General features: G+C 44.6%; 1 protein-coding gene and 1 pseudogene across 2 annotated transcripts in view; both read right to left on the bottom strand.

Moving 5' to 3' along the window:
- ATP8B1 (ATPase phospholipid transporting 8B1) overlaps window positions 1-25,726 on the bottom strand; it is a 111,761-nt gene that overhangs the window by 13,620 nt on the left and 72,415 nt on the right. For both annotated transcript variants that reach the window (XM_036010171.1, XM_036010172.1), the window contains 14 exons: window positions 23,681-23,753; window positions 23,507-23,577; window positions 21,711-21,793; window positions 21,439-21,597; window positions 21,178-21,266; window positions 19,060-19,250; window positions 16,116-16,324; window positions 14,471-14,514; window positions 13,679-13,835; window positions 8,100-8,288; window positions 6,110-6,222; window positions 4,116-4,280; window positions 3,046-3,157; window positions 2,141-2,216 (listed from right to left, as the gene is read on the bottom strand). In XM_036010171.1, the coding sequence (XP_035866064.1) occupies window positions 2,141-2,216; window positions 3,046-3,157; window positions 4,116-4,280; window positions 6,110-6,222; window positions 8,100-8,288; window positions 13,679-13,835; window positions 14,471-14,514; window positions 16,116-16,324; window positions 19,060-19,250; window positions 21,178-21,266; window positions 21,439-21,597; window positions 21,711-21,793; window positions 23,507-23,577; window positions 23,681-23,753 (1,731 nt within the window). The remainder of the gene's footprint in view (window positions 1-2,140; window positions 2,217-3,045; window positions 3,158-4,115; window positions 4,281-6,109; window positions 6,223-8,099; window positions 8,289-13,678; window positions 13,836-14,470; window positions 14,515-16,115; window positions 16,325-19,059; window positions 19,251-21,177; window positions 21,267-21,438; window positions 21,598-21,710; window positions 21,794-23,506; window positions 23,578-23,680; window positions 23,754-25,726) is intronic.
- LOC114507208 lies at window positions 8,887-9,014 on the bottom strand (annotated as a pseudogene).

Genomic DNA, 25,726 nt, shown 5'->3' with positions numbered 1-25,726 from the left:
GCAGATTCTCTCTGAGTCCCTGCTCCTAGATCTTTGGGATTAGACCCAGGAGTGGGACTGCTGGGTCACGTTCATTTCTTCCGATGAAACACCCGAGTGTTTCCCGCAGTGACTGCACCAGTTCACATTCCCGCCAGCGGTGAACGGGAGTCCCAGCCGCTCCATGTCCTTGCCCATACTTGTTATATGGGGTTTTTTGTTTGTTTGTTTTGAGAGTAGTCATCCTGATGGGTGTGAAGTGATATCTTATTGTGGTCTTGATTTGTATTTCCCTAATGATTAGTGATGTTGAGCATCATGTCATATGCTTGTTGGCCATTCCTATATCCTCTTTGGAGAAACGTCCATTCACGTCCTTTGCCCATTTTTTAAGGGGTGACACACAATCTTACTGTGTCTTAATTCCTCCACGATGGGGGCACCATGTTCTTGGTGCTTCATTATTTGCCAAAAACAGCGCAAGGAGGATGCAATTGAAAACATGTGCAGGAGCAAGGGAAGGAAGGCAATCTTAATCTGAACTGTAATGCACTGAGGTGAACCCTCCCACATTATAAATAGGGGCTACTGTTCAGTAGGAAGAAACTTATTTCCACATCAAGTCTGGTTTTGAGAAATGCCCAGTGATTTTTATGAACACAGTATTGAGAAGACCACATGTAACATGTATGTGGTAGCAGAATGGGTCACAGGCTTCTGGAGTGGAAAGGTCTGTAAAAATACAGTCCCTTCATGTTACAAATAGGGAAATGAAGCCCGACAGAGATGATGTGATTCGTCTGCAGCAAATTGATGGGAAAACTGGAAGGAAGACGGAGGTCTCCTCTCAGCCCAGGGCTGTCCTCGTCCCTCACACTGAGCCATGATTTTCCACTTTCAAGGACAGGCTTCTCAGCCTCGACACTTAGGCCAGATAATTCTTTGTTGAGTGTGTTTGTCCTTTGGACCCTGGGACGTTAAGCAGAGTCCTTGGCCTCTCCCCCGCCCCCCGCCCCCCGCAGAAGTCAGTAGTGCCTCTCCTCCCCACGTGACAACCAAGCACAACTCTGGACGTCGCCAAATATCCCATGGCTGGTGACACTGCCCTAGAGGGTTAGGTATCTACTACCCATTTCCCACATTAACTCAATTTTCATTTTCTAGTTGAAAATAAGGAGGGATCAAGACAAATCTGCTGCAACCCTGACTTATGACTAAAGAGATACTTCAGCATTGGAATACCAGGCCTGCCCATCTAGACAAGATGACAGGTGTAACCACCCAAACATTTCCCTCCGGGCAAGACTGTGGGGTTTTTCTTCTATTTTCCCCTGAAGAGGTAACATTCCTAGAAAAGGCGATATAGGAGTATAATTCATATTAATTTGTGAGCGATGTCACAGGCCCACGTCCTGTATCAGCAGAGAAAGCTGGCCCCTGGCAGGGCAACTGAAGGCCCCAAGGGTCCCCACAACGTAACATGGTCACCTGTGGTTGCCCAGCGCTGCCTGTTGTTCTCCTGCGTCACGTAAACTTGAGGAACTGTCTTAAGTGACAATCTAGCTCCCATCTCTCTGTATCGGCTGTGTCTTCCACACCTAGTCTTTTTTTTTTTATTTTATTTTAGTCATTGTTCAAGTACAGTTTTCCCCCTTTTACTCCCAATCCAGCCCACCCACCCAACCCTCCCCTCTTCCCTCTCATTACCACCACCCCCCCAGTTTTTGTCCATGTGTCCTTTAAATTTGTTCCTGTAAACCCTTCCCATTGTCCCCTGAAATTCCCTCTTCTCTCCCCTCTGGTCACCGTCAGCCTGTCCTCTATTTCAGTGTCTTTGGTTATATTTTGCTTCTTTGTTTTGTTGTTTAGATTCCTGTTAAAGGTGATATCATGTGGTATTTGTCTTTCACTGCCTGGCTTGTTTCGCTTAGCATAATGCTTTCCAGCTCCATCCATGCTGTTGCAAAGGGTAGGAGCTCCTTCTTTCTTTCTGCTGCATAGAATTCCATTGTGTAAATGTACCATAGTTTTTTGATCCATTCATTTACTGATGGGCATCTAGGTTGCTTCCAGCACCTAGCTATTGTAAATTGCCACACCTAGTCTTGCGTTAATAAAAACAAGACGCTAGATACGGCCATCTTGTAGGACTTTTACTTACTTTATATCTTCCCCGTAGCAGATAGTGGTGTCTTCAGTAAGAAGTTCACAAGCAAAGCCTATATTTTCAGCAGTTTCTGTAAGAGGAAAAAATGAAGTCAAATGTCATTCCTATGGATGAACTTAATGGGCTATCAACTACATTAACCGATTATTTAATAAATCAGTGTGCATTGACATTTTAAACACATTCAGGTCATGTGGTTTAATCATTCTGTTATGGGTGGGGTGGGGAAGATACCATTTCCATCAACCTTCACAGGGGTCTCCTACGGGAGATTTTTTGCCCTTTACCCACCACCACCCACTGGTATTTGTTTCAGACCAGGGCTGTGCTTCCCTTAGCTTATCTGAGTGTGGAGCCTGTTGACAATGTCGGAGCAAGAGAAATTATCCGGTTCCCCGCAGGGCACTTGTGGAATAAAGTGCAATAAACACCATCCAACTCTTTATTGAGCTCAATTTAAAATTTAAAATATTCCCTTGGGCATAACATTTTAATTATAATTTTCAAGCAATAAAGTGGGCAAGAAAAAAGAGTTGCTCGGTGTTTTATAGTATTCTAACCTATGCCAACAAACAGCAGCGCTGGGGAGGACGGCAGGGCCGAGAAGGGTGGCGCTCCAGGACAGCAACCCGCGTCTGGCTGTAGAGACGCGACTGACCACAGGCAGCAAGACCCGAGCAGGAGCTCCGTCACAAGGACTAACTGGGAGAGTCTGGGGAAGGACGCCGTCAGGGTGGGCTGGAATAACGGAGCAGGGTTCCTGAGGGGAAGCGTCCACGTCCCAGAGACAGGACCGTGTTTGCGCAGGATGCAGGGTCTGAGAGGTCACCTTGGGCACCGAGACAGGGACCGTGAATGTTGGGGAGTTAACACACGTGCTGCCCCGCACTGCGAATTACCCTTTTTGTCTCCGGTAAGCACCCAGATCTTAATGTCAGCTTTTGCGAGTTTTGAAATGGTTTCTGGGACTCCATCCTGGAGCTTGTCTTCGATAGCTGTAGCTCCCAAAAGCTGCAAGGAACATTTTTAAAAAATGAATTAGCAAATAAGCAACACATGTGCTATAATAACAAGTTGCTAGCCTACAAAGAGAACAAGAGCTAATTATGTACCCCATTCGGTTTTCTACTTGGGTCGACGGCTGGCATGAATGGGAAGGTTGCTGTGTTTCACACCCCAAACCAAAACCACTAAAAACTATTTCTTAAAAGTAATTGGCAGAGACAAAAATGCAAGTACAAAATCAAGGACAATAAAAACACACTTTCATTATGTATGTGGTATTTTGTGTGGACATAAGCCAATTCTTGCTAAAAGTTACTACTATTTGTTCAACATTTTCCATGAATCTAAACTTTACAGGCAATAAATGTTAAACTCTGAAAAATTTAATTTACAAATGGTATTTTTTCCTTGTTTCAAGATTTTGTCAAATAGAAATCATTTCAGTAATTCTTACAATGTACTAAGTATACTCTGGCTTGTTGTATAAAAATTATAATTTTTATAATTTATAATATAAAAATAATCAGAATAGAACTTCTTGAAAAAAGATTTTATTTACTTATTTTTAGAGATGGGGGAAGGGAAGGAGAAAGAAAGGGAGAGAAACATTGATCAGTTGCCTCTCCCATGTGCCCCAACCAGGAACTGGGCCCACAACCCAGGCATGTGCCCTGACTGGGAATCGAACTGGCAACCTTTTGCTTTGCAGGAAAAAGCACCATGAAGTAAGCCACGCCAGTCAAGGTATACAACCTCTTTTAATGTTTTCTGTTTCCCATGATGGCAACTTCTATTTCACTTACTGAACAAAGGAAATTCAAATGACCTCGTTCTATTATACCAGTTTCAAATGCTGAAGTTAGAATTATCTTTCAAGCATGAGTTCAAAATGTCATAAAACTTAATAAAATTTCCAGTTTTGCTTAGAATATCAAGGGGAAAGGTTATGAAGGCTAAAACTCACAATTAAGTCTTTTTCGATCTCCTCATATACTTTATCCAGAGCTTCATCCCGGTTGGCTGAGGCCACGCTGGCAGCCATAAACTTTTTATTCCATTCTTCAAATTCTGTTTCTTCAATTTCCTTGTAGCAAAGGCACAGGGTTCTCAGAGTCTCACTTGCAAAGACCTGTTTTATTTGAAAGACAACCCATCCACCCAAAGAATGATCAATTTTGTATAGTTCAAGATCAAGTTTGAAATCTTACTTGAAAAAATACAAGAGAATTTAAAGAGAGACCATGAGAAATGATAGATTCATACAAATATGCTTTATAGAGAAATTAAACAAATACTTTGTTTTTCTAAGTGTCTTCAGGATCCTAAGACTGTATTTCTAGTTCCCAAATTAGTTCAAGGGAAACATAAACCTTTCTTTTAAATCAATTCACTATAGTGAAGAAAAACTTTCTCTCTTTCTCTCTTTTTCTTTTAATGTTTTTCCTTTACTGATTCCAGAGAGAGGGGAAGGAAGAAAGGAAAAGAGGGGAAGAAACATCAATACGCCCCAACTGGGGACCTAACCTGCAACCTAGGCGTGTGCCCTCACCGGGAATTGAACTCACGACCTTTCTGTTTGTGTGGTGACGCCCAACCACTGAGCCACACCAGCCAGAGCCCTTTTACTCTTAATGACTAAGCAAATTACAGACAACAGAAGCTGCCTTGGAGGTACTGATGTTTTAAACACAGAGCTGACAACTTTAATCTGTTCCCACAAACTGTGTTACAAGCCCAATTAACTATGAGCTCTCAAGCAAGCACCATTTCCTCAAACCGATTCTGAAATACACGAGCCACTGTTAAAGCTGACGTGAAGTATTTTAATGAAAAGGAGATATCTAGAATATATACTCATGGCGAATCAGTAAACATTCTTTAAGCTAAAATATGAACCAGTGAAAATGTTTCATTACTTCACGCTCACATCAGGTCTAGCCAAGACAGAAGACCTGGTTCACCCAACTAAGTGTTTGCTTTCAAAGATTCTTTGGAAGGTTCTGCATTTGCTTGACTAAATTGATTCAATTCCTATCCTCATGAGAGATAATTATGCATTGTAACTTCTTCAACAAAGTATCTCATCTTAAAATGTGAGCCCAATTAGTAAACAAACAGTCGTCGGGCTTCTTTGTGAAGGAACCTCTGGTGACTTCAGAACTTGCCCAGGCCCTTGGAGTGGAGGGAAGAAAGTGTCCTTTACTAATCACTTGCTAAGTGCTGCCAACTGTGGGAGACACTGTCCCTTGCAACAACCCGCCATGGTAGGAATTGTCATCTTCTTCTTTCACACCAGCAATTAATGATTCATCTGAGACATCAGTCATCTGCCCCAAGGACACACAGCTAGAGGCAGAACCGGGACACCAGGTCTGACAGATGTCCTCCACACTCCGTTGCCATCATTGCACAGAACCAAAACAACAGGAGCACTGGCAGGCAATGTGTCAAGGGAGATTTCTAGAAGCATTGTGAATAATTGCAATATTAGACTAAGTACATGGTCCTCTCAGATAACAAGTCTGAAGGGATGAAGACGAAACTGAGTCACTAACCGAGGGATCACAATTCAATTCTCCAGCACAAGGCTTTGTCCCGCCCTGTTGGACAGGAATGCTTTCTTTCCTTCGCTATATACTAGGGGGCTGGTGGAGCTCATGGATATTAAGACTAAGCTCAGTGTGGTTATGTAGCTTGTTCTGGGCCACTGGAAAAGAGACCGGCCATTCCTCTGGGCCCAGCCTGCAGTTTCTGTTGAGCTGATGCTGGGAAAGGGCTCCTGGTCCTTTTGCGGGAAGTCAGCCTGCCATATTCCTACTTGGGTGCCTTTTCCACTCAGCTACACCAAGACAAGGGAAGGACCAACAATGAATGTACAGCTTCCAATTGAGCTTAAGAGAAACAGCTCCAGAAAGTAAGGACAGAGTCTGTGGTGTACGGAGTGAAAGCGAAACCTACATCCAGGGCATCCTGAGTTTCTTGTCTTGAAGGGTTCATCCGATGCAGCCGTTCATAAATGACAGTGTCGGCACCTTTGCAGTACAGCCTGATACTGCCTTCTGGGGTTCTTACTGGTAGCAAGGAAAGGAAAAGCAAATAGTTAGGTTAGGTTTGGTTTCTTAAGAGAAAGCCACATTGATAAAGTTAATTTGAAGTATCACTGTGCTAATAATTCACTATTAGTTTAAAATCATCAATGTAACTAGAAAATTGTTGCTCTCAAAAAAGCCACTATCTATACAGAATGTGCCAGTGAAATAAATATGAAAACATTCCTTTGGTCACTCAGTTTTCCATAGCCTTCCTTATTCATTCAGCAAATACTTATTGATGCCCTACTGTGCTCCATGCCCCGGGCTAGTTTGTTTCTTCCATAGAACCGTCTTTGTCCACACCAACCAACAGGACTCTCTTACCTGTAAATTCTCACTGGCTTTCACACTCAGACCATAACATGACTCCTCGTGACCATGTCTTTTGGATTATTTTTTTAAATCTATGCAGTAATTTAACTATAGTATGTGCCTCCTGGTTCACTAGTTTTTGGTTCTCAAAGGTGGATGCCAGGCATGTCAATCAGCCTGGATCAGAGCTAGGCACAGAGAAAGCATCCAGCAGCCTGTGCCTAGTCAGATTTCAGTGGACGGTCACACCTGTATCTTTTATTGGTTAAAAATCCAGTCTCATAGTGGAGACATCTTGTGGACACCACGTAACTGAGGGATTGAACGCTGGCATCACTGATAATTATGTGCCTTCTGATATGATATGCTGGGAAGGACGCAGCACCACCCGCACGCTCATCCTGCCAACAAGGCGTAACCTGAATGCAATCGTGAGGGAACACCAGGGAAATCAAACTGAGGGACTTTCTACAAAGAATGAGCCTGGGCTTTTCAAGAATGTCACTGCATGAAAGGCTTAAAAAAAAAAAAAAAAGGCCGAGGAACTGTTCTAGATTAAAGGAAACCACAGCAACAATCACCTAATGTAACATGTGATCTTAGGTTGGATCCTGAATACAAAAGACAGGCGACAGGAAGGAAGGAAGGAAGGAAGGAAGGAAGGGAGGTTGGTTAGTGAGGAAGGGAGAAAGGGGCATGAGGGGGTGACGGGGTGAGGAAGGAAGAAAATTTCTGGTGAAATTAGAAAACATTTCATAGATTAGATAAAAATATGTCATTACATTTTCTGATTCTGATCACTGCGTGTATATATGAGTGACTATTCTTGTTCTTAGGAAATACATAAGTATTTAAGGGACAAGGCCTTAGGTCTACCTTTTGCTTTCAAGTGGTTCAGAAAACAAGAACCACTTGAAGAAACGACAGGGAATAGGCGGCCAATGCTAACAGTCGACGAATATGGAAGCGCATATAGTGGTTCTTTAAATCATTCTAGCAATTGCTCTATAGGTCTGAAATTATTTCAGGTTGTGCACTTAAAAAGGTTCAATATTAGGAAGCAATCAGCATCTCCCTCTGATGGCCTATTGTAATGTGCCAGGACCGGACGTATGATTTTGATTCATAAGCACACCCTTGCTCTTCTCAGATCTCCTTTCCTGCTGCCTCCCTGCCATCATGGGTGGCCTGGGGGCGTCTGGCAGGGCTCACGCGGTGAAAGCGCACACTGGCCAAGCTGCGAGCTGTCCAGCTGCCACTCCGAGCACGTTGCACCTGCCACCCCAGAACCAGCAGCTGCCTGCCTGGATCACCGGAGAACGTCGACATTTGCAGGATTCTGATACACTGCTGCAATTGTCTTTGGGGCAGCGGACATTGGCAGGACGAAGGGGAGGACGAGCTTCAGCAAGTCTGCGGAAATCTTCCAGGAGCCAAGCAGCTCGTTTCTTGGCTGCTTCATCCTGGTGTCTGCCCTAAAGAAAACGTGTGACAGGCGGCCTCTAAACGAGAGATTCACAGACAGACTCTTGAGGGAGACCTACCAATGATAGACATCCGCTTGCGGTCACTGTTGAAGTCTAAGATGGCGAGAACGTGGTAGGTCCTCTCGGTGCCCATCTCGCTGATGGTGATGGTGTTCTGGGTCCGGGCCAGGAAGACAAAGCCGAAGTTCCTGGCGGCGCTCACCAGAGCACCCTCGTCCGGAGAGGCCGCCTGGTAGTTGAGCTGACCTAGCAGGGGAGGAGGGGAGGGAAGCGGACATGCGTGAGACCAACCAGAGCTGCCCACCGAGGAGCAGGTCTGGGGAGGACGTGCTACAAGGCCCCAAACCCCCCAGGAAAGGAGTGTGCCGACATTGACATCACACTTTAATGTTCTGTCTCTAATTATAAACGCTAATAGGAATTAGACCTTTAAAAATTGGCCAAGGATAGGAAAAATAGCCCTGTGATCCCACCTAAATTAGAGAGAAAAAAAAAAAACCCTGACATTTTGTTACAGTTCCTTCCACTCCTTTTGAAAAAGCCTATTTCTGTAATAGTTCCTATCACTCTGAATATGCATTTACATCTCGAACATTATGAATTATATTTGAGCATGTTGCCATAGTCATTCTAAACATTATTTTGATGAAAGGTAACATGTCACTATTTCCTTATAAAAGGCACTTTCCTTCCAAAGTTTCTTGTTTTCAATAACCACATTGTATACAGAGGTTTTTCTGGCTTTATTTTCTACTACGCTGGAGAATAATTTACCTGCTAAGCCTACTGGTGTATATTACTCACTTGTTTCCCAAAAGGGCTGTCCCAGTTTATCTTCCCCCTCGAAGTGTGTACTTACTCACCTTAGCTATGTTCTCATATTAAAAAAAAAAACCCCACAATTTGTCAATCTTTTTAAACTGATAAGAACAGATACTACACTTGATCTTAGCCAAAAGGCTGAGAAGGGATGCCCATCTTTTTAATGTCTTTATGTTTTAAAAGTTAAACAATGGAAAACTGTCATAACATCACAACACAGTTCGGCAACAGAAGTCAACCCCCTTGTTGTGTGAAGGCAGCCGGGCCCGCCAGTGCGTCCCGTGCGATTCCAGGCACACAGGCCTCACGACCAGCCACTCGAACCCGCGGCATTCAGGCTCCGGACAGAAGGCGCCCTTGGGGGGGGGGGGCAAGGACTGGAAGGGAACACAAAAGGGACTTCTGGGGGATGGACAATGTCCCGTTTTTAAAAATCTCCGTACTCAGGGCAGAGGAGTATTCAGTATGTGAAACTTCATTGAGTTTATATATGCTTGTCTCTATACACGCTGAATTTAGTAAAAAATTTTTAAAAACTCATCTATCTAAGATTTTCTATTTTGTGCTCTATTTTTTGGCCTTTTTAAAATTGAATGTATTGGGGTGACATTGGTTAATAAAATCATATAGGTTTCAGGGGTGAAACTCTATAACACATCATCTGTTGTTGTACTGTGTGTCCACCACCCAAAGTCAAGTCTCCTTCCATCACCATGTAACCCCCCTTTACCCTCTTCTAACTCCTCCACCCCCTATTTTTCTACTGTAGTTCTTCTGCCTCAAAGCAGACAAAAGAGCATTTCTGTAGTCAGATGAATTTCACAGAGAAAGACACCCAGTTTTCCACCGTGGATGGACCAGGATGCGAGCGCTGGATGGATGAGAGCGCTGGATGGATGAGCAGCTCTCCCCACCACCAGCCCCTGCAGAGGGGAGGGCGCTCCGAGGTGAGGGGCCGGAGGTGCAGCTGAACACCTCTCCCTCCCTCCTTCCCTCCCTCCCTCCCTCACACACCTGCACAGAGGCTCACTCTGATGAAGTCAGTATCAATCACCTCCCAATTAGTAATTAAAGCTGATACTTTAGGTTTTCTCCCTCACTATTTGTTCACCCAGAAAGCCACACAGCAGGAGTGATTAATGCCACTTACTGAATCCAGCTATTTTTTTTTTAAACAAACACGCACACACGCCAGAGGGCAAAATATTTAACCAGCGCTAAACAAGCAGCAGAGAGAACTCGGCAACGCCCCCACCTCCTTCATCCAGCTCAGCTGGCGGACAGATACGGGTATTGCATCATACGGATGACAAACTTATTTCCAACCGAGGTCAGGAACAAAATGACAAAAGGTGGTAAAGTTCCCAGGTGTAAGAGTCATATCTGGAGCAAACACTGATATAGTTTTATCATTAAAAGAAAACCCTTCCATTTTGTTCTGGTAATGGAACCACAGAATTACTAAGGGACGGGAGGAACTTCAGAGACCTGGTCCAAACTCCAACTTTATGTTTGCAGGAAGGAACCTGGACGGAGAACTGAGCCTCTGAAACCATTTCTAAAAACCACTTACCGCACACTCAGAGGCAACCAGAAATAAATCTGTGGGCCACGAAACTGGTGGAAATAGAAAAGATGCTCTCACCCCTTCTCCTTATACCGACTTCACAGCTTCCTCTGGTTGATAAGAGCCCTCCCAGCCTTCCAGTCCCAGGGGGCTCGAAACCGGTTACTTTCAGACGACTCTTTCCCCTCCATCATCTCACTCTCTTCAAATCACCTGCCAAATGCCCCCACGCTCAGGGCTTCCTCACTCTCCCCAAAGAGCCTACCCTAATCCAGGCCCTCAGCTTCCCCATCAACATCCTGTGTCTCCCCAGCCAGCCTAAAACACGGCTCTCTCGTCCTGGTGCACCCCAACTTAAACACCTTCAGGGAGAGAAAGGCCTCCAGCTCTTTCACACGCTGCTCTCCCATGGCAGCCGAGGGAGGCAGGAGTCTAAGATGGCCCGAGGTTCCCACACCCCTGCCTACACACACCTTCTTCCAGTTATTCAAGCAAGCACTAATCTAGGCACTGCCGGGAAGGGATTTTGCAGGTGTAATTAAGATCAGATCAGTTAACTTTCCAATAGGAAGATTATCTGGGTGTTCCCACCCTGATAAGGTCAGTCATTAAAAGTGACAGGGCTCTTCCCAGCGAGAGAGATTCGAAGCATCCAGGGGTTGGAAGGAAGGGAGGTTCTCCCCTGCTGGCTCTGAAGATGGGGAGAAGGAGACATCTAGGAGCAGAGAGCAGCCCCAGTTGACAGCCAGCAAGGAAACGGAGACCTCAGTCCTGCAACCACAGGAACTGAATTCTACCCCAACTTCACCTCTTTTAACCTCCTGCACCTGGAAATCCAGCTGGTCTCATTCTCTGTGACTAGAGCATTATTCGCCTGTCACAGCCTGTGTGAGGAGGGATTCCTCAGGATGGAAAGCTCTCTGCCTGAGCAGATAGTGGGACCAAGAGCTGCACAGTGTGAGCGGGGAAGGGACTTTGAACTTCAACCCCCTTCCTGCAGCACAAAGGAAACTGGTGCTGAGACAGACCCTGGTCTGTACTGTGTGTTATGACAGGAACCCAAACTGGGGAGGCCCACCCCCAGCAGAGTCCAGGACTCGTCCCACAATGTCCTGGGGGGAAGGAGAAACTAGAGACCTTACCGTGCGTAAGATTAACACACAGTTGCCTAAGTTGGCTGGCTAGCTCTGAAAATGACACTACTATACACTGTCACCACCACCAAAAAAGTGGAATAATTTTACTATGAGTCAAAACCTAAGAGAACCAAGTTGCTTAAAAATATCAGACTTGACCCTTACTCTGAGTAAAATGTGCTTGGCTAGACAGACTTTGAGCTGCGCTTCTGTCATTCGTGACCTGTTGTCATCCCTTGCTATCTGCCCCACCTCGCCTGCTAATAGTCCCTTCCATGAAGCTGCCCCAAGTTCAATGCTACTGTCAGCTCGCTTTTTTGTCCTATTAGAGTCGTCCTTGGAGAATGGGTTCCTCTGAAACTTGCTGAAAGATATCACATAGAGCTTCTGCACATTTACTTTTCAGGCATACTCCTTCTCTGGAGTTTTAATACCGGCTACTTGCGAACCCTCGGATCAGAGAACAGAAAGGCACTTTCGTACGCTGTGTGGATGGGAGTGCAGAACGGACGGACAGGCAGACTGCGCTTCCTAACAGACACGCCAGTAGGGTTCCTTCTGCTCCTTCTGGAATGCCCACGTCTTTCTGACTAATCTATCACACGTTCACACGTGAGAAAACGACTGGCTTTCACAGGCGCTGGACAAACTTGCTGTAACAAAGCCGGCACCAGCCGCACTGAAGAATTCTACAAAGGATTTACAATTTGTACTTGGTGTTACAGTTTTCTATCTGTACCTCTTCTTTCCTGGCAGTGAACATCTTGGGTCCTGACTCATTCTAATACCAGTATTACTATCAGCAATAAAGTTACCTAAGTTTTAAGTAAGTAAAATTTTAAGATTTCTTTACAGTAATTTTTGTTCTTAGAATAGATCCCATTAAGGATGTACAGATGAAGTATTACATTCAACATTTACTTGGAATAATTATTTTCTCTGTATGGATCCTACCAATAGGAAATAAAAAGAGGCTTTTTAACTATTTGTGTTAAAAATGTAAATATAAACAAGTGTTAAGAAATTGTGCTTAGATTCTTAGTGACATTTTTACTGTTTTTATAATGATATTTGCAACAATTTTGTATGTAAATATCTTTAAGTGTGCATTTGAATTCTTAACGTAGACCAAAAAGCTGTTATTTCTTCAATCCACTGCATAAAAACAAAAATTGGCATCAGATTAAATGAAGTACTTTGGGGGAACACAGGACACTTTTATTCTTTTGTTACTACAATAGTAACACATAATCATCACAGGAAAGTAAAATACTAGAGAAAATAAAAGTAAAAAAATAGAAAAGAATTATGCAAAAGGGCCTACAAATCAGATTTCCTCATTGCCATACAAATGCACATTAAGCCCTGGCTGGCATAGCTCAGTGGATTGAGCACGGGCTGCGAACCAAAGTGTCGCAGGTTCGATTCCCAGTCAGGGTACATGCCTGGGTTGCAGGCCATGACACCGAGCAACCACACACTGATGTTTCTCTCCCTCTCTCTCTATCTCCCTCCCTTCCCTCTCTAAAAATAAATAAATAAAATCTTAAAACAAAACAAAACAAATGCACATTAATTACACTCCTTCAAATGAAATAAACCTGCACCTTAAGGAGGCCTTGACTTTGGCTGGTATTATATTTCAAACCCTAAACATATCTGGATCTAGAAAAGGAAGTTCATCTCTGAACTTATCTGTGGAAAAAACCATCCAAGGTTCAAATCCACCTCCAGCCCAGATAAGGTTTGATGCTTCATTTTCAATGCATCATGTAAGTAATAATACAGTGGGGAGGATTTTTATTCTCCCATTGTAACTCAAGAGTCAACCATTTCTTTCAGTGATAAGATTTCACTTACAACATGATAAGTGTACCTGGAGCTGTGGAGGAGGGGCAGGTTCTCAGAGGTCGGGACCTTGTGCTATGCTTTGCTACTCAACCTACCATCCTAGTAGCAGGTGCCCACGGGTATTCATTGCTTGGGCATCGGTGAGACACACCTGTCACGCGTCTTACTGTACTTTATATGCATTTGAATCCTCAAAGCATGAGTTACTTATGAACTAAGAGACTGGTCTTCGATGTGTGAGGAGCGGGAGAAACACTCACCATCGATCCTGTCCACCATGACGGTGTGGCAGATGGCGAGCAGGAAGAAGAACTGCCGTACCTCTGGCTCCTTCCCCGACTGGATCTGCTCGATGAGGTAGTGGTCGTAAAACGCAAATTTCCCATCAGCATATATATTCCAGCTAAAATCAACTTCCTAACAGAAGAAGCGATAAAGAAAATGTGATTAAAAAAGAATCTGGGCTTAACCAATGATACGAACTTATCTCTGAAGCTAAGTTTTGTGCAAAATCACGGCAGGATTTTAACACATTCTTAAGGTCGAGAGGCTCGTATCTGTCTTTTAGATACCTTGTTGTGGGCTGGAACGATGTCTCCACGAAAGATGTGTTGAAATCCTAACCGCTGCAACATGGGAATGACCTTCATTGGAAATAAGGTCTTTATGGACGTAATCAAGTGAAGACGAGGTTATGCTGGCTTACGGTGGGCCCCAACCCAACAACTGCTATCTTTCTAAAGAGGGCAATTTGGACACACACAGGGAGAGCACCATGTGATGACAGGCAGACCTCTGAGTGTCGCATCTGCTAGCCAAGGAACACCAAGGATTGATGGCCACCACCAGAAGATGGAAGAGGCAAGGATTTGCCCCTGAGAGCCATCAGAGGGAACGTGGCCTGCTGACACTGGGTTTCAGACTTCTGGCCTCCGAAGCTGTGTCAGAATACATTTCTGCTGTTTGAAGCTACCCATTGTGTGGCGGTTTGTTACGGCAGCCTGAGGAAACTCATACACACCCCCAGCAATTCCTTAAGTTCGACGACTCACCTCTATTTTGCTATGACTGTGCTGAGAAGCATCCCGAGGGTCTCCTGAAAGACAAACAGGACAAAACGGACTGAGCCTGCACCTGTGCCCAGGGGTCCTTCCTCACCTTGCTTTGGGTCTATGCTGGTGGGGGTTCGATGGGTCTCACAACCTGTCTCTGGAAAGCCCGAGTCAAGAATGTTTTTTATTTATATTTTTCAAGAACTGTAATAAACAACCCTGGCTGGCGTAGCTCAGTCGATTGAGCGCAGGCTGGGAACCAAAGTGTCCCAGGTTCGATTCCCACCCAGGGTACATGCCTGGGTTGCAGGCCATGACCCCCAGCAACCGCTCATTGATGTTTCTCTCTCTCTCTCTCTCCCTCTCTCTCTCCCTCCCTTCCCTCTCTAAAAATAAATAAATAAAATCTTAAAAAAAAGAAAATGTAATTAAAAAAAAGAACTGTAATAAACAAACATACAAACAAAACAGAACAAAGAAGAATATCTGGTATAGTCTGCACATATTTCCTATCTGGCTCTTTACAGAAAAAGTTCGATGACTCCTGGTCTAGAAGTTCCCTCTACAGCATAACGTCCTCTGGGCCATTGAACTCATCCAGGTCATGGCCTTTGAAGCTCTTCACCTCCCCCAGCCCAGCAGGCTCTGTCACCACGCACAGCAGAACCACTTCCTTGGCCCTCCGAGTCCCACCTTCCTCATGGATGCTTGTTACGTGAAAACACATTCACAGCATAAAGGTTTCTACAAGTGGAATGAATACGGTGTTCTTATAGCTTTTTTAAAAGAGTGGTATTAAATAAAAATTAGAGCACTCTAACCAAAATCAGTATCAGCCCTAGTATTTTTATAAATATGCAGCATGTTTCAAAATATTCTAATGAAAATCAAAAACAATTCAGGCAAAATATACATAATATAAAATGTACTATATTGACCATCATTAAGTGCACAGTTCAGTGGCATTAATTTGTAATCACACTGTTGTAGACCATCACCACCATTCACCTGCATATAGTTCTGCATCTGGTAAAACTGACACTCATTAAATCACTCCTATCCCACCCACCCCCAAACCCTGACAACCACCATTCCACTTTGTGTCTCTAGCAATTTGACTACTCTAGACACCTCCTATAAGGGGAATCACACAGTATTTGCTCTTTTGTGCCTGGCTTATTTCACTCAGCATAATGTGCCCAAGGTTCATCCATGTGGTAGCATGTGTCAGAATTTCCTTCCTTTTTAGAACTAAATAATATACCATGTGTATATAGAACCCACTGTTTTATCTTTTCATCCACTGACTGACACTTGGGTTAATGGCCACACTTGAGCTACTGTGAATAATACTCCTAGGAACATCGGTGTGCAAATATCTCTTTGAATCAATCCCTGCTTTCAGTTCTCGTGAGTATATACCCAGAAGTGGAACTGCCGGATCACATGGTCATACTGAGTTTCATTTTTTGAGGCCTGTGCACCTACTTCTGACTGCTGACCTCTCCCATCACGTGCGCCCAATGCCACCAGGGATACGGCTTCAGAACTCATCCAGGATGACCCGTGGGCTCTGCACCTGCAGTTCTGGGAAGGCGGGCTCCGGGCACCCATGCCCAGGGGCTCCGTGACGGCTTCCACTCACCGTAGATCTGCCCGTTGATGCAGCACTTTTTAAAGGTCATGATATTTTGTGTGAGTGTCCCCGTCTTATCAGAGAAAATGTAGTGGATCTGCCCCAGCTGCTCATTCAGCGTGGTGGTTCTCGCCTTCGCGGGCGTGTCCTTCTCGGGGTAGTACATCTGCAGGTCCCAGTTTATGAAGTAGCTCTGTCCAAGACGGATCACCTCCACACTAGGAAGACAAATGGCTACTTTCGGTCAAGTTCTCAGATACAAGTGGCAGGTAGCGGATTTTACTGTCACTTGTACCTAAAGGAGGGAGCTGCTTATCTACAATGACAAAAGCCAGCCACTGGCCCATGTGCCCAGCCTCTGAGTTCTCCTGACCAAACACACCTTTCTCCAAGTTTAGGGTCACTCCCATTCACTCTGAGCACATCTGGCCACGGTCACAGTGCCCCAAGGTCAAACACAGCCCAGTGGGATGGGTGACAGGGTGGCAAGCAGAGGGCACCACACAATGTGGCCATTCTCACCCTCCTTTCTCTCGTTCCGCACCGCACTTGGGCTCAACTGGAATGGCCATGTTCACCTTTGCCCCAGTTGTAGGGCAAGTGCACTAGGGTGCAGACCCCGTGTATTCTCTAGCAGGGGAGAGGGCTTTGCGCAAATAACCCCTAAATTGTGGTTCCACACTGAGAAAAAAGCATAGAAGAAATTTCTCCTAAATTCTTACAGGGTTACAGAATGTCCAAAATAAGATAATTCTAAGAGGACTGTCTCAATTCTAAAACTGTAAGTGATTAAATATCTCAGTTATAAGGAAACTGTTTATGTATCCAGCAATTATTAAGTGGGCAGAGGATGTCATCTAACAAGTTAAACAGAGGGAAATAGAACTCTCCTTCCCTCCTCCCACATATGTTTCCCGAGTGCCCGCTTTGCACCAGACACCATTCTAGGCACAAGGGACACATCAGTAGACACAACAGACCAAATCCTTACTATCAAGTAGGAGGTGACCTTCTAATGGAACCAGATAAATAAATAAATGAGACAAGATATATTAGGTGGTGAAATTATTCTGCGGAAAATCAAAGCAGGGTGAGGGGAGATGGAGACCAACAGGAAATGGAAATGACATTAGGACAGAGTGGGTGGAAAGGCCAGCGTGATAAGGGAGCGATAAGATGAGCAAAGACCTGAAGGAAAGGAAAGAACAATCATGCAGCTATGGAGCGAAGGATGTTCCAGGCAGAGATAAGAACAGGCCTGCCGGTCCCGGAACCCGTGAGAGGATCAAGAAGGCTAGACTGGCAGGAGCCCAGGGAGGCGCGGGAGGTCCGCTGGAGGAGGAGGAAGAGGGCAGAACGTCAGACCCCCCCACTGGGCCTTGTGGGTGACAGTGTGGCCTCAAGGACTTTATCCCGAGTGCAACAGAAAGCTACCGCAGGGTTGGAAACAGTGCAGAGATACTATCTGGAATGACCTGATCTGACTTATGCTTCAAAAGGACCTTTATTTCCAAGAGAAACCAAGAAATCTCAGGAGTCACAGGGCATGAGTCTTTTAAACAAACAAACAAAAAACCCCACAAAAACACAAAACACAAACAAAAAAAACCACGAACAGTTTATTTTATAAAATACATTTATAGTTTTAGACCAGATAATCTGCGTAAGGGTTCTCTAGACAAAAGTAAAACTCATTTCAGTGTTTCTTAAAGTAACTGCAAACAGATGGCTCCCCTGCACTTGCTTTCATGTTAAAAGAACAACAGTAGCTACTTGTAATACAATTAAAAAGAAAACAAATGCACATGTAATCAAATTAAAATTAAACAAATGCTTCTACTTGCAGGTGTGTATGTGACCCTGTATGCCTCTGGGCTATGATCATAGTTTGCTGTGTATAATGTGCACCCATGTTTTTGGTACAAACTTTCAGGGGAAAAAAATCTTACATTTTAATTTTTTAATTCAATTTTTAATGTATATTTAGATACTTGTTTTTTTGTATTATAAAGAAATTTTAGCATTTATTTTTGAACATAGTATGGTACAAGTAATGTTATGTAACTAATAATTACAAAATACAAGAGCAGACACAAAGTACAAGACAGTTTGTGTACCAGTAACAAATTAGTACTATGCCTGTATAATGTGCATCCTTACTTACCCCTCAAAATTTAGGGCAAAAAGTGCACATTATACATGGCAAAATACGGTACTTACTGGAACTAAAAGCACACTCTAGCTGTTGAGTACATTGCAAGGCACAAATCCCTCTCCCCAAGGCCTAAAACCCAATTGGCCAGTGACAGTGAACTTGGATATTAAAGGAAGAAAAAGTGAACAAGGAGGAAATATCCTGAAGCCAGGGGGCTACCACCCATCAGGGACAGGACCCTGACTCTTACTGCGGCTGAGACCGAGATGAGGAACAGAGCAGGGGCTGCAGCAGGGCAGGGGTGCGGGGCCAGGAAGCCCAGACAGTTTTACAAGGAACGGCTGTGGTGGGTGGGGGTGGTGGGGGCGGAGGATGTGACTAAGGAAGAGGAGGATAGTAGGTGAGGAAGGTTCCCGAAAAGGAAACAGCTAAGTTTTCCGACGACACTCTAAATCTTCACTCTCTCCCAGGCTCTTTCCACAGCGTGGGCTTGGGAGCCCCCAGAGAGGGGGTCTTACCAAGCGAGTGACTCTTATGGGGAGCAGCACTTGACCTCTGAACTCCCATAGCCTTATCTGTACACGGGTTGAGGTACAAAGGGCTGTGCTGGGCACAGAGCAGGCACCCAACTGTTAACTCCCTTTCCCTCTATTACCTCCAATTCTGAAATGAAAGTTACTCTCTTACTTGTTCCTTATGACCTTTGAAACAATTATGGCTAGAAAGGAAGGTGCAAAGTTGTGAAAAGATACTGTGTTTTCCCCTTAAAGCAAAAGGCCCCAGTGTAGACAGCCTTACCTGACATAGAGAGAGATGGGCACCATGGTGTTCAGGACGATGATGTAGCCCCAGAAATTGAGGAACCCTCGGTAGGAGGGGGTAGAGTCCTCTCCATCGTAGAGGTACCAAGAATAATTGCCAACTTGGGCTTCCCAGTAAGCGTGGCCAATGGCGAGACCTGCGGAAATCAGGCTGAGGAGCACGAAGATCTAGAAGACATACAGTATTTAAGTGTATTCTGAAGGATTTCCTGCTCCGTGCATTTTATAGATGTTAACTGACCCTGCTCAATATTTCACATGTTTTATAATAACTCAGTAGTAGTCTATAAAAACAACACACTTAAGATAAAAGCAGTGCCATAAGAATGTTTGAAAGTCTACTGGATTTCTGTGATTGATCAATTTATCCTATATTCCACGAATGAGGTGAAGTTTTATTCCAAAATTCTATTTCAGAAGAGAAGATAGTGTCTTATAGTCAAATCCTTAAACACCCCCATATTTTACCAAATCCCCTTAATTAGTTTTATTTTGAACAAAATTACATACTGTTTAGAGAAGATACCTTACCTGAGGTAGAAAAGAATTTCAAACAATGTTTAATGGAATGTTTCTAGGTAATGTTTGATGGAGATTATTTTTTTTTTAAAGGCAAGGAAATTTCACCCAGATTTGGGTCATTATTCTTGAAAGTTTAATGACCACTTAAAGTTTAAGATCATTTAAGAAGCAATTCAGTAAGTATTCTCGTGGAAATTATGACTATATACTTAAGGAATGAATAAAAAAGTCAATTGTCCCAGTAGTATTTGTGTCTTGTGGGTAGTAAAAAACTTTCCAGGGACAAATTTAAACTTCTGGACCCAGATTCCAAAAGTGCTGTATCCCAAAACAAACCGGCACGGAGGGAGAGATGATGAGCTCACTGGGAGTGCTCTCGCCGTGGCCAAGACAATGACATTGATGATGTGCGTGACAAGTTCAAATGCAGTTCTCATGAAATGTGAGGGCAGGGGGGAAAGTTGTTTCTTAAATATATTACTTTGATGATTTTAAATATGTACATGCAATTAAAGGATTATGAGTATTATATGTTCCCTAAAATTTATATAGTCAAATTAAACAAAATACTTGAAAAAATAGGAATTCTCTTTGGGACGGCTTAGTACTTGGGGACACCCTTACGTAGCAGGCCCAAGACCGCTATCCTTAGTAGGCCTGCTTGCAAGTGTGGCCCTTGGCTGGCATCTGGGAACTTAGATTTTGGGACTGTTTCTTGATTCCTTATTTCTTATGCTCTGATGAGAATGGCCCTTTAAGTGTCCTCATGTACACCTTACTCGGACCACCACTTTCCCCTGGGGAATCTGGAAATCTGGTCATTCCAGGCTGACGGTGCCTACGTGACCAGACCCCAGGCACTGAGTATCTAAGGAGCGTCTCTGGGGCAGGCAGCATTTCACAAGGCTGTCACAAATTGTGGCTGGGGAAATCAGCTGTGTCTCGTGGGCATCTCAACTGGGAGGGGACTCTGGAAACCTGTGCCTGGCTACTTCCAGACTTCACCCCACGAGCCCTCATGCCGATCTTACTGTAATAAGTTACAATAAATCAGAGCTGTGAGCACAACTATATGCTGAATTCTGGGAGTCCTCTCTAGTGAAGTCATCAGACCTTGGGCTTGTGGACCCGCAACACAACTTCGATTCAGGCTTGCCGTATTTGTGGGTCTGTGCGGTAGACATCTAAAAAACAGTTTGCTTTGAGCAGAACTACCCCTATGGGAGCTAACTGTAGTGAAGTCGACCCCACCTTAACTTCAGGAGCCCGGACCCATGAACTTATCTAGTACTCTGGTCTTCCAAATGGTCACTCCAGTCAGCAAAATAATCAGCCGGGGCACCCTACAACTTGAATTTTCATCCCCAAGGGAGTCTCATATTAGAAGGGAGGGGGTGCATTTCTGAGAAAAAGAAAAGGAAGCACCTCCACCCCCATCCAACCTTGAAGTGACTCATGCATTTCCTACCTGGCCTGCAGAGGTCATATTTCTTTGTGTTAGGAAAACATACAACAACATTAGAGCAAAAGACGACAATCTAGCCTCTGCTCTACAGAACAAGAAAATACGTACCGTATAAACCATGTAGTTCATCAAGTAATCAATTTTAGTTCTTTTAAATCTGGTTTTCCCACTGTTCCTCATTATTTTAGTGTCAGCACCTAAAAATAGAAAATTCAATATGATCAACCGATGGAAAAATCAATTCACTGGCCTGCCAATAAAATTACTCTTCCTTTGTTTTCACTGGAGAAAGAATGGGAAAGCCATCCTCTCTGCTTTAAATCTTAAAAGCGGCTCCCAGATCAATTTCCCAAGAAGCTCTGAAAGTACCTGCGAAAATGACCAATCCGTGGCAGAAATCGGTGTTCCGAATTACACAGCCACGTAACAAGATTTTATCGGCATCCAAAGGAAAACTTGTGTTTCTCCAAAAGAGCGTTCCCGTAAACTTATCAAGTCGGTTATTGGGTTCTTCGCATTCAATAAATCCTTTAAAAAAGAGAGGATTTGTATAAGTACTCCCGTGTGACAGATGTTTGGCTTGAATTGACAGGGACAGGGTCAAGCAGCTAAAACTTAAACTAAGATGTGTTTGCACCAACCATCAAATGTTGCCAGTGAATTTTCTTTTTGGAGATACTGGTGCGTAGCTTCGAGCGCCATTTTGAACTTTAAATTGGTTTCTCTAAAGAAAGAGAGGAGAAAAAAAGAATTAAATAGACAAATTTGAGTTCAAAAGGGAACATCAAGAAAATTGTACAAGGTAACATTAGGCATCCCTAGAAGCAAAAGCTAAATAATTATCTTTTTCTTTCTTTCTTCTTCTTTCTTTCTTCTTCTTTCTTTCTTCTCCCTTCCCTTCCCTTCCCTTCCCTTCCCTTCCCTTCCCTCCCTTCCCTTCCCTTCCCTTCCCTTCCCTTCCCTTCCCTTCCCTTCCCTTCCCTTCCCTTCCCTTCCCTTCCCTTCCCTTCCCTTCCCTTCCCTTCCCTTCCCTTCCCTTCCCTTCCATTCCCTTCCCTTCCCTTCCCTTCCCTTCCCTTCCCTTCCCTTCCCTTCCCTTCCCTTCCCTTCCCTTCCCTTCCCTTCCCTTCCCTTCCCTTCCCTTCCCTTCCCTTCCTTTTCCTTCCCTTCCCTTCTCTTCCCTTCCCTTCCTTTTCCTTTCCTTTCCTTTCCTTTCCTTTCCTTTTCTTTTTCTTCTTCTATTTGCAAAGTCTCCGTTCATCTGGGAATCTCGGGTTTGGGTGAGGTCACCCCCTGAACCGGAGACAAACTCCAGGCCTGGGACGTGTCGGTCCCTTCGCTGTCGGCCACCGTGGGCCCTTCCTCAGTACGTTCCTTCCTCCTCCTAACTCAACGTTTACCACCAGCCTTACACTATCCAACTGCTGATTAAAAACATAGTCTCTAATGTTTAATCATACTAAGGTTCTTCTAGAACACAAATCATACTTTTTACAGAGAGTGTCTAGACTGTCGACTTATCGCCTTCCAGAGTGAAGAAGTGGATTCCCCGTGTCTGAGAGAGAATTCTACCTTACAGGTCCCAGCTCTTGGCACGCCCCCCTGCCCCCCCACTCAGCGTTCTCACTCATGGGAGTCACAGCTATTTCATAGCGAAGGCTGGACAATCACCCGCCTGACTTACAGCAGAACAAGGACAGATCCAGGTTCCGCTCAGGGGACCTCCGCTCTCCGTGAAGAAGCTCAGGCCCACCCAGGGTGGAAGGGAAGGGGTTTACGCCAGAGCGGGAGACGCAGGCTCTCCCCTTGAGAGCCAGCGTGGGAGGGGTGTCCCGACTCTGCCACTTACTGTGTGGCCTTGGGCAGGTCACTTCCCCCTCAGTTTTCTCAGGGGGGATGTTAAGGGAATCTTATTACTTGCCTCACACAGTTGTTGAGCAGATGACAGGAGCTAAACCATAAAGCTAACTAATGTTAGCTTACTAGACCACTAACCTAGTGGCCCAGTAAGCACTCAATAAATGTATTGAAAAGTGGTCAGAAACAGAAGGTGACTCCCTTCCAAGGGATAGCCTAATGATCAAAACCAGCAAAGGGAGAAATCAAAACTATCTATTGGCAAAGGCTTTGAAAATCTGTTCTTTTTTTTTTTTCCCCCTGAGTCATTCATATGTGTCTGGACGCTGCTCAGCAGTTCACAAAGGGCTCGGCCTGCCATCTGCCCTTGACCCTTTCGCCTCCTCTGACGGGGATGCGGGGAGGCAGGTCTGAAAGCACCACTTTACAGAGACTGGTCAGGGAGGGCCAGTGCTGGACAGAGAGCACGTGGCAAAGGCCAGGCCAGCTCTCAGGGCTCCTTGTCCAGAGGGCCCGGCCTTCCAAGCCATGACTGTGCCTTCGAAGGAGCCTCAGCACAGGTCCCCCTGAGCCCACTTACCCATCCAGTTCGGCTGTTTCGACGTAGCAGAGGCTGTTAGGTTCCGAGCTGGACAGCAACAGTATGTCGGCCTGCGGGAAACAAACCGCACCCGTGACACGGAGGCCGGGCGGAACCGAGCGCCAGGTCCGCCGGGAGAACAAAGCGGGGGAGAGGCAGGGCTGGTCCACTCACCGGAATAAAATCGTTTTTCTTCAGACGAATGACGTCTCCCACTTGAATGTCCTTCCACTTGGTAACTTTGAACCTAAACAGGAAAAATGAAGATAGATTATTGGTTTTTTAAAAAGTGACTGGCAAGAGATTTGGGATTCTTTTTTTCAGGAAGCCAAAGATTCTGGGAAAACATGCAAATCACAAGGAAAAGTTTTGCTAAAAGTCCAGCCATTTAGCAACGAAGTCACTTGAAGGGGGTCACTCTGAAGGAAGCGATGATGATGGTGAGGACTTGGATGCCTTCTGTCCGTCCTAGGTCATGTAATGAAGGGTCAAGGGGGCGACCTAAATGTGTGGCCAGGAGACACTTGACACGTCCTTTTGTTTTCGCTCATGTCCTGTGTTTGCCCCCCTCCCATCCTCTTTCGTCTCCGTGACCCCTCCCCTCCCCTGCAGCAGGGCCTGGGTGGACCTGGGACAGGCACATATCATAGCTCCCCCTCGGGCCACCTGGGATGCTCAGGGAACCTCAGAGTTTAACTTATCTCTTTAATGAGTAGATATCACTTTTATAATAAGTGATCACTTTTATTTTCTACTTTATCGATATCGATAAGGATATCGATAAAGTAGAAAATAAAAAAAGATGACTATCTTTAGCATTACATTCCATAGGCAATACCCATTTAAATTTCTAACAAATCTACATTTTAAAAAGTTTCAAAATATAGTCTGTTTTAAAGGGTTGCAGCCCTGGCTGGAGTGGCTCAGTGGATTGAGTGTTGGCCTACAAACCAGAAGGTTGCCAGTTCAATTCCCAGGCAGGGTACCCGCCTAGGTTGCAGGCCAGGTCCCAAGCTGGGGACGTGTAAGAGGCAACCTATCTATGTATCTCTCACACATCCATGCTTCTCTCCCTCTCTTTCTCCCTTCCTTCCCTTCTCTCTAAAAATAAATCAATAAAATATTTTTTAAAAAGTTTCCATACATAAAAAAGGTATTCCCAACAGACATTACCAACCTACCACAATTAGTAAACTTAATTTTTTGGAGGCAGAAATTCAACTACTCCATTTGTCCTCCATGAATTTATAAATAAAAAAGACTTAGACATTTAAAATATATTTTAGATACATGCTTATATGCTGGTTTCCCCAATTTTATAAGACTTTAATGCACAATTCTTAATCCCAGGATTTTTTTTTGAATTGGCTTATTTTTCAATAAAGGAAGTTGCAATTAGATCACATGTCAATATCTCTAAAACTGTAAATTAGCAACGTGCATGTGCATCTCCAATGGTAGGTAAACAAGGAAACACCTTCTTGTCACAGCTTTTTGCTGGTGATGGAGGCAATTCCGTTGGACTCTTCCATGGTTGTGTCTGGGTCCCCTTAGGAGGGCCTTGCAGTCCTGTCCCAGCAATGCTCAATCCCCACACAGGCCGGACCCCACTCCAGGGTCTGCTAGGGCCACAGGGCCGCTTGATATGCGACCCCAACTCCCAAATTCAAGGCAACTCAGAGCTACTCTACCAGTTAGAAGAGTCAGACAGGCTAAGTTATCCACCCTTCAGAACCATGATTCTAAGTGAATTCAAAGGCGACCTCCGGAACAGAATCCATTCATTTGTGAAGGGGAAAAAAAGCCACCTATACATATTTGTAGATTGACAGAATCTATATTCAAATTAGACAGAGTGGGAGTGGGGCTCTAAACCAGGTTCTTTTCCTCAGTGTTGACACATAAAGTCCTTGGATTGCGCCCGAGTCACTATTTTTAGCACCTGACTTTGGAGTTCTGCCACAAGGTGCTCGCTCGAGAAACAACTCATTACTGGCCGGTGAGCTGGCACTCGGGGCCCGGTTGCCCGTGTTAGTTTAAACACTTCTCGAGTGCTCTCTGTGTGTCAGAGGCGTTGGTGGACACAAAACAAACACTCGGGACAGCCTCCTTGAGCAAGTTTGAGTTGGAGACCAAAGATGAGACACCCACACAAATCATTCAACTAAAAACTCAGATCCTAATGAGAAAGCTGGAAACAAAACGCTCTGAAAAAGCGCA

This window comes from Phyllostomus discolor, chromosome 9 (genome assembly GCF_004126475.2).
Source record: "Phyllostomus discolor isolate MPI-MPIP mPhyDis1 chromosome 9, mPhyDis1.pri.v3, whole genome shotgun sequence".
In the NCBI taxonomy this organism is placed as follows: domain Eukaryota; kingdom Metazoa; phylum Chordata; class Mammalia; order Chiroptera; family Phyllostomidae; genus Phyllostomus; species Phyllostomus discolor.
The sequence above is the reverse complement of the archived record's forward strand: the minus strand, read 5'-3'. Positions and strand labels throughout refer to the sequence as shown.